We start from the raw sequence: 9,574 nt of genomic DNA, 5'->3' as shown, positions 1-9,574 counted from the left end.
GACGAACATAATTGCAGACAGATAAGTCATGCGACTTGCGACGTAATTCGGATCCCTTTGCAGCCAGCATTCACAAGACAGGGGAGAATTCATGCTACAAGCGAGCATTTCGACGTTGGTCCACGAGGATCCCAACAGTGATTTGGGCTTCTGTCATTTCACGAATCCGTTGGCATGGACCGACCTGGGAACGGCTGATGTACGGTGACGTAGTACGCAATCCGCATACTCGAATCGCGATTTGGTTCACCGGGCGAATACAGGGTTACAGGGGGTTGCATGCGAACTAATATACTTTTGTTTGTTTATTTCAAATACCACAAATTTTCAATATTTAAATTTCAAATTGAAGAAAATTCGAATACCGTAATATTAGTTCAAATATTCTATCTGCACTACCATAGTTTTAACCATGTCATGGTGTCCTTGAGAGCACAATAACAGAGTTGCAGTTTTTCTTTTTAAGCAAAGCTGTTTAAACATATGAATCAGGTAGTCTAGAATCCATAAAATTAATTGTGCCCACTGTAGTAAACTGATCATAAGCCACACTTCCTCCTAGTGGCATTGGTATGAAACTTTGAGAGAAAAGCAAGGTGCAGTGTGTTACCTTAAAGCAGCTTATTAGCACCGTATAGTCTGTCCTGCACTGAAGGGGCCTTGAAACACTTTTTCAAATAACCATGAAATGAATTCACTGAAAGAGCTTATTACCTCACAAATTCAACGGCGCAAAAATTTTAAGAATTTGTCCAGTGCGAGTGGAGTTACAAAGATTTGTCGCATGCTGCAACTGCATTCTCTCTTCTCTCGTCCAGGAAAAAGCACTGGAAGCTAAGTAGGGAGGGATGGCAGAGGCAAAGAAAATACGTCAGGCGTGACTCGTGACCTTGAGCACTTTTGTTTTTCTTTGAATGGGCAACTTTTTTAGTGTGATCGCACGCGTGGACAAGTCGCCGCCTCCCGCGGCAATCTCTGTAACGACCGAGCGCGCCATGTACAAATCAGCCAATGGCTGATAGATGGCTTTTTGTGAGTGATTTTTGAACGTCTTCCGTCGTTTGTCGAAACAAGAGAAAGCAATTTTTAGCTGATTTTAATAATTTGTTGTGAACTCTAGGCCACACGCTGCACTTTAATATTTGGCTCGTGTGCTCTCGGGAGCCTTCACTACTGATTGGAGCATTTTTTGACCATGCTCAAAAAGTGTTGCAGGGCCCTTTTAACACTTGTCTGAGGAAGCCAAGGCCATATAGTCAAAGGAAGCTTGTGAATGAAAAAAAAATATATATATACCTGGAATACGTTTTTAATGCCCCCGTTGCAGTGTGCAACAAAACAGTAACCTATTACTCGTAGCAGCCACATAAAGATGGGTCAATATTTTCAACATGTGCACGTTGTGAAGTGACACTAAAGGCAAATATTGAAACATGCTTGTTTGTTTGACTACACGTTTAGAAAAGCAACTTTTGCGGCTTTCTTTGGCAGAGAATCCCTGTACAGCTGAACCGATGTTAAGATTTGTTGCTGTGCTATTTGCTCCAATTTCAGATGCTTCATCTTTTAACTCAGCGAGTGGTAAAATGAAATATGTTGGGTGTTTTATAAAGAGATGGAAAGGAAGTGGTGCAGTTGTGTAGTGCGGAAAATTTATAGGCTAGAGTTACTATACGAGTGTCGCGAGAACGGCAGTGCTATAGAGGACTGTACATAATTACGTGTTTGGGAAATTTGAAAGCTCGTAGATGCAAGATTGTGGTTAGGGTGGTTGTAGATAGATGAAAGAGGCCTTCCTGCAGTAAACATATATGTGTTGATGATTGAGTTGAGCACTTGTTGATAATGATGTGGAAACTAACATCTAGTGCAAAAGCCTTTTCATGGGGACATGAAAAAAAACCTTCAAGAAGACTTTTGTGCCTGTGTTTCAAGTTCTTGTACAAGCACAAGTTTCTAGCAAGTTTAGTAGACTGGATTGTTGAAACCTGTCGCATTAGGTTGGCAGAAGTATTGGCCTCATTTACGCTCCAATAAGGTATTATCTTTCAACAAAAACAGTGCAGATGGAGATGGAAAAAAGGTTATGTATCAGTGTAACCTAGTTTGGAACTTCCCTTGTTCCAAATTAAGAGACAAGATGATGCCGTCAGTGAAGATGCTTTAACAAATCAGTATAATTTATAAAAAATTTCCCAGCACTTTACACAATTTTCAATTGAGCAAGTTTAAAACAATTCATGTGGTCTTTAGCGTGCGCCTTCACAAGAGGATGAATAGAACAGATACCATTCCCACTCAAATTGTGAATTTATCAGCAGCATTTTTGTTCCAGATGATTTTCTTGGTGATTGCATTATCTCGTGCAAGGACATGTGAGACTGTAAGCAAATATAATATCTGCCTTTAGTGTTCCATTAAAGAACAGTGCAGAATAAAACAGAAGAGCCACATCTGTAATGCAACTGGAATGTGCATGCCAAGCCATCATTGTCGCACACAATGCCATTGGGTGCCGTGGCTAAACTTCTTGTGTCGCATATGGTGATCTCATGTCACTTGCAAGTAAGATGTGAAAGACAGCTTTTGTGCTCTTACTTGTGTGGACAGCTCACAGCGCTGCAAGCTGCTCAAGGTGCTGGCACTATGAGACAGCTCGAGTCATTGGCTTGGCAGCTCAGAGGCATTAATGAACATTTTATGCACTTGCTCATTATCAACAGTTTGTTGTCGAGCTTGGAACCATTTGTGAGAGTTGGTTATCATGCAAGACTTCTGGGCTACGTGTTGCGTACATGCACGCCATTTCTTAACTTTCCCAAAATATTGCGTTTTGTCGTGCTGCGTTGAACATTGTAATGCTCCTCTATAGCTATTGCTGAACAAGACTGTGTCACTATTGCACAAGTGCCAACTGCAACACGATTTGAAACGCTTCATTTTGCGAATTTCGGAATGCTGTGTTGGCAACTTGAGCTTGCAACAGAAGATGTAGGGTCATTCCCGTCTGCCATGTCACACCTGCGACATCCTGCCCAAATCTCCATGCAGCAGCTATGCACTTAGGATCATTTTATTGCGTGTTTTATCATGCTTGATAGAACTGCTGATGCAATATGTACATAAAGTGCGTGCCCTAGTGGTGCCATCCATATCCACGAATGGCCTTTTTTAAATGTTTGCATGTTGATTACTGTTCTATGTGATTGAATTGATGTTGGAGCACTTTATGAAAAGAAAACCTATGTCGGATGAAATAAACTCGAAAGGCTGTATGAACTTTAGATGCTGTCGTTGTCCTGAAACTGAAAACAGATTGAGAGAAGAGTTGGGGCTCTTTTCCAAGAGATATTTGTGTATTCCTTTCATTTGATGAAAGGAATACACAAAGCTCATGCTTTTCATAAATTCAGTAAATTGGTTAATGTTACTCATTTAGATTATAATCCATTTTTTGAAAATTCATGCATGTTTTATACTGTTGCAGACCAGTCTGGCCACATTCAGTGTCCTTTGACTTTGACCCACAAATTAATTTGACTTTGCTCTGCAATCTGGTTGCCTTGATGGAGCGGCTGCCTCGAAAAAGTGTTACTCGTGGCTTCGATCCCGAGACCAGCACAAATTTTTTATCTGTTAAGCTTCTGGAGAAACTTGTGTGAATTTCTTTTACAGCTTTGGGTGGATAAATATTTAGGGGTTCTTTTTCCCCGAGAACCGGCGATTTTGACCACCTGTTAGAATGTTCCTGTGCTTTAAGAACATGCAGGATGATAGTTTGGCTAAGCATACGAAAAACTACATGTATAATGCCAGATTGCTGCAATTGTGAAGTTAAACCATCTTGTCTTATACCATTGTTACATGGGCATGTTAAGCCCGTTTACGACAAACCTCAGTTAGCGTTTACATCTTTTATCATGAAACTCTGTGTCATGTGACTTGCTTCATGCGAAACGTTATTCTTAGTTTGGGTCGTGAAGCAAGCCATGTGACACTCATTTTCGTGTATAAAAACATAAACCCTAACTGAGGTTCGTCACAGCTGAGGTTAGCGTGCCCGTGTAACAACCATATTAATTGTGCCCCTGGATTTATGAACACCCTTAGACTTCATTAGGTGTGCGAGGAGGCACAACTTTTTAAATGAAATAGATAGCACACATAAGTGACACATTGGTAATTGCTGCAAAGGCAGGTTGCTTGAGAATCACGTGAGCCCCTGTTGCCTTTGAGTAGACAAACGTTAACTTTTGCTAAGGCCTTCCTAATGTGCATCTAAGTCCCTACCTGTTTATGCCTGAGCGATGAAATATTACATCTTTTGAAGCAGTGCTAGTGTTCCAAAGATAGAGTAAGTGGGGGGAACTGTCTCTCCGTCACTGCTCATTTGAAAGCTCTGACAGTTCCTCCACACCTGGGAACAGATATCGGTGTTCTTTCAGTAGCTTGGAAATCTTTGGCAGCGGCTTTACCGTGGCACATCCAGGGCCACCAGGTACTTTTACGCATGAAAAATAATATAGTAGTCATACAGCCAGAATGAAGGTGTATGTACACCACCACAATTGATGGAGTTTTGCCAACATCAGAGGAAAATCGTCAAAAGATTCAAATGAGCTAGACGAAGAAGAAGAAAGAAAAGAAAAGAAATGCACAGAAAATGAGTGTTCTGTGAGATTAATATTGAAGTTCATAAAAGTCTCGTCTTTTATCACAGAGTGACAACAGGGCTAGCAGAGCAGGTTTTTTATATGTATATTGATATAATTCAATTTCAGAGACATCACTTTCAGTACAGTTTCATCCAACAAGCCAGTAGACACGATCTCCCTCCCTCAAATGAGATGGTGACGCTCATTGCTACGTCACATCAAAAAGAAAAATGTATTCCCAGAAGTGATCAACTGAGATTAAAGCGTAATTGACACAGTAGCACATGTTGAAAGAAATTGCCATCGGAATGGCTGAAACCAGAAATTAAACAACACTGAGAAGTAAACATGCATTTACTTTGGCTAGGTGTTGGAATAAATCATTGCATTCACATCTTCGGGGCTATTGTCTAAGCCAACATCTTTTAGTGTCACGCTTTATAATTGTGCAAGGTTATTTTGCAGGATGTTTAGCTTCAAATGCTTTGTTCACATCAGCGAGCTGAACACCAGAAGTACTACAGGATTCATTATTCACTTGCTCGAGCATTGAGAGCTTAAACATTTCAACGACCAATTAAATTAAACCCCCACCTTGGTCACAACTGGAATAGCATCGCAAGAAAGTTTGACTAGAACGCTCTAGAAAATATAGCCTTCAACTGCTGTGACGCACTACAAATCAGCACAAGACATTTATGCAAAAGCACATGCATATTGGCACCCTTCATACATACTACAAAGTAACACCAAAACTGCTTGGTGAAATGGGAGGGTTGTTGCTAAGCGGTGCAGAAAGAAAAGCAATAACAAGCTACAGTAAAACCCTGCCGTAATGAAATTGAAGGAAGTACGCACATGCTCTTGTCACAACTGTTACTTCTACGGGTAGCTTTACATGTTTGCAACAACAGAGCTTTCAATGGGATCTACATTCATTACACTCGTTATTACTTTGCTACATTCCCTCTTTATAACAAGGTTTTACTGTGGTCGCAGCGTCGCTGCACTTGGGTCAACCACATTAGCACGCTATATTCTAACTGGCCACGACATGTCTAATGGATGGAATGCCTGCTAACTACAATGAACAGTAAAGCAAGAATAAACACGCACACTGCTACACAGTGCAGATACTAAATCTACTTGGTCATCCCCTCTAGCAGTGGCCTTCACAGGCTATGTCTTTGATGAAGTCCTGTGAGCTGTTCCTGGTGTTATATAACTAGCAGTCACAAAGTTAAGATGCGGGAGTTGAACTCATTATCATAGCACACTAGACACTTGCCCACGTTATCGAGTCGCTTGCAGGTTGAATGCTTTTGAACACAAGGTAACACAATTGCCGCTCTCATTGCAACTGTCACCTTGTATGCTACATTTAATCTACAGTGTGCCAGTAATGAAGCTATGGCTTGGTTAGTTCTACTCTCCAGCGTAGTGCTCTCATGTTTGACAACAAAACATTTTCTCCACATTCTGCTGCATTGAAGATTGGTTGAGCCAGCTTTGAAGACCACTGAATTTGACTAAAACTATGCTGTGCATCTTTTTAGAACAGTGAAGGCCAGATACAGGATGCATGAGTGGAGCAGCTTTGAGCATGTTCAACACACCCTCATAGTGTATGTGTCCAGAGTATTTGCAGCATGTTGCAGAGACTTCAAGCAACAATATGCACATTTTTATGTAATACTTTCATACAAAAAACATTTTGATGTGTAAACTGTGTTGGCAGACAGACAAAAGCAGTCACTCTTTGAATTGCGAGTGTGTTGTATGCACAAACTGGTGCTGTATGTTAAATATTTCAGAGCTCATTTTGTATTCATGTTGTGCACAAGGAGTCTCTGCTAGAATCAGCCCCATATGTCCGCAAGTCCCAGTACTTCTGAATACAATGCAAAATGTGTCCATTATCTCCAAATACGAAACAATTAACATGCTGTGCAGCAGTCATCTGATGCTTTGAATTGCCAACAAATTCAAGGCTTTTGCTCTGGTCTAGTGGGACTTGTACTGAAATGGAATACAAAAGAGGTATAAAAAAAAACTCTAAAAAGTAATCCTAAGTACGATTTATCTTTGTTCAAGATATCTTGCCTTATAAAAAACTGCGAAGGTATGAGCATAGCTTACCATTGCACTGCAGATGCAAGCAGTACAGTGAAACCCCAGTTATGCTGGCCGTCAAGAATTGGCAAAATCAGTTATCAACTTCTGGTTGTGTGTGGGGAGGACACAGGTGAAACAGAGAATGACTAATTGAAAATGAGAGCAATAAACACAGGTGAAAATGAGAAATAAGCACATGAACTTGCAATGGGCAAATATTGAACGTGTAGTCGATTTTCAAGCTTAGTTGCATAATTTGTACATGAAGGAGCTTAACAAATGCATTGCGATTGAGCCACCACCACAAGATTACAGGAGAGATCTCTTACTTGTTCTATATAAATACAGGACAAGACCGCGCAGTGCTGGAATTATGGCAAAACTGGTCCGCCTGGCATTGAAGTAAATGAACGAGTATCTCGCACACTTGCCTCGATGCATGTGAACTTCCACTGTCCTCAGTGGCGCTTAATGCAGTGATGGGAGGCCGCTTCATTTGATATCCTGGGATAAGTGGCCTTAAAAAAAAATTCGAAACAGCAATTTAGAATGAGTAGCTCACAAGACACGAATGCAAAAAATAGAGACGTAGACAGCACTAGCACCGATTTGTGATCGTATATATGCTCGTGTGTTTAAAAAAAAAAAAACGTGATTCAGAGTAGCACTTGTGCTGTATACATCTCTATCTTTTGCATCTGTCGTCCTATGCGCAACCCATTCGAAGTCGTGCATCTTTGCAAACCTGCCCAATTTGCTGCCCTCAAAAAAGTAACACTTACTCCATGGAACAAACTTCTCAATTTATTACACCGCATGCTGATATAACGCCCCCTACTAATTCCCGTGCTGGCTATCTGTCAGAATAGTAGCCGGGATTTTACGTCCCAAAAACACGACATGATAATGAAGAATGCCGTAATAGAGGACTCCAAAAATTTTGACCATCTAATGTTCTTTAATGCGTGCCTCAACCCAAGTACATGGGCAGCTAGCATATTGCCTCCACCTAAATGCTGCTGCCATGGCTGGCGTTCGATTCCACAACCTTCGGGTTGGCTGTCGAGCACCATAATCGTCAAACCATCGAGGCAGGTGGGCTGGCTATCTCTAGGAACGCAAAAGGCCACGCTAAATGTCTAGATGTATAACTTGGGACTTCACTGTAACTGCTTTGCAGTGGAACTTGTGAGTACAAAAGAGATGAAGAAGACTCCCTCTTTAAATTCCACACAAACAGTTTATCTTTGGCGGATAAAGTTTTGTGCGTGTACATCACTACCTAGCTTAATTTTTAAAAATAATTCATTCTATAACTCATGCACCATTGACATGTTAACAAGATTTGTAAACACACACAAAGAAACAAAACAAATGATGTACTGAACACTGCTCTCCGGCCAGCATCGCTAACACAGGCAGTACAACTACTGCAGGACAGGCATATCTTTGAGCAAAAATGAACAAGCTACATAAGACAGCAGATAAAATTTGAAATGGTCATAGCCTCAACAGAATAAAAAAAAAAGAAGAATTGAAAATGGAACCTTCCCCGAAAAACATCTCCCGAACTGAAAAGCTTGCGATCAGATGGTAATGCAGTGAACTTGACGAAAGCATGGAATGCTGACATGGTTCCACGGGGAACCCACACGTGGTTAGTCGGTCTGGCAGTGCGAATGCTAGTTCCACTTGGTTAACAGCGGATAACCAACAGCTCCAAAAATAAAAATCTCTGCGCCACATTAAGGCAAATTGGTTCAACAAAAGCAAGCTTTCGATTACATAAGAAATATACTACAATCGAACACCAACACAGTGATTGCTGATACAATGCAGAAGTTACAGATAGGCAATTTAGTACATTATATAACAAATTACTATATTTATTGTAAATATTGTTGGTTAACGAATGTGCCCACTAAAAGCATAAAATAAAACAAAGGCATTTTCACATGAGAGGTGAATGAGACTTTACTGTAGTTTAAATCTAACAGCACGGAATACAGAAGCAATAAATTAATTTTTCTTTCTGCATTGTTGCACAGTAGCGCAGATTCCCCCGATCACTAAAGCCTCGAAAGCACATCTCGCCGAGCACTGCCAATCAGGCCAACTTTCCTCACGCAGTGAGCGATCATATAAAAAAATGCCAGAGCACTGAGTTACAAAGCCTTGTATGATACAGTGAGGTAAAATTCATTTGTGTACAATAATCACAGTGAAAATAAATATTTGATGCAGTGGCTTGAGTAGAAAACATAATAACTGTTTGTTTTTCTTCCTTCTTCGTCTTTCCAATTAAAAAATCTCAAAACTAGAGCGATAAAAGAAAGCGCAGCAGTGCAAGTGTGATAGAACAGTGCAGTTGCTTGCAGCCAAGTAACTTCTGCAGAGGATGCCATTCTGCGCTGCCTCCTTCATGGCTTGGCAAAGGTGGCGCCCAAGTGCTCCAGGCTGCTCTCTGGAATGGCCAGCTTCATTATGACTGCTTCCAACCTCGCCAGCTGTCGAAAGTGAAGATATAATTAAATACCTCCTCTAGAGTCTTTCTTGGTAGGTACTTGTGACTCATGTTCCAGTAAGACTTTATTCTATTCCTTGCACAAGTAAGAATATGACTACTCAACTTTCAAGAAGGTTTGTTATTGTACACCTTGCACTTGTGAAAGGCTTTGCTGCAGTTACATATTTCTGAAATTCCCATTTCATGCCATGTGCAAGCAATGCTGATTGGTGTACTAGGCACGTATATACTCAGTGCAAACTCCTCAAAACTTACTGTGTAGAGGCTTATCAGTGAA

At 40.8% G+C, this 9,574-nt stretch overlaps 1 protein-coding gene across 1 annotated transcript in view; it reads right to left on the bottom strand.

Moving 5' to 3' along the window:
- Positions 1–8,921: 8,921 nt before the first annotated feature.
- Cep97 (centrosomal protein 97kDa) overlaps positions 8,922–9,574 on the bottom strand; it is a 132,570-nt gene continuing 131,917 nt past the window's right edge. Inside the window, exon 18 of the mRNA XM_037425939.2 lies at positions 8,922–9,277. Within this exon, the coding sequence (XP_037281836.2) occupies positions 9,191–9,277 (87 nt within the window). The 3' untranslated portion in view covers positions 8,922–9,190. The remainder of the gene's footprint in view (positions 9,278–9,574) is intronic.

The sequence above is a fragment of the Rhipicephalus microplus genome, chromosome 5, assembly GCF_043290135.1.
Source record: "Rhipicephalus microplus isolate Deutch F79 chromosome 5, USDA_Rmic, whole genome shotgun sequence".
NCBI classification, from domain to species: domain Eukaryota; kingdom Metazoa; phylum Arthropoda; class Arachnida; order Ixodida; family Ixodidae; genus Rhipicephalus; species Rhipicephalus microplus.
This window is presented reverse-complemented; position numbering and strand designations above follow the sequence as displayed.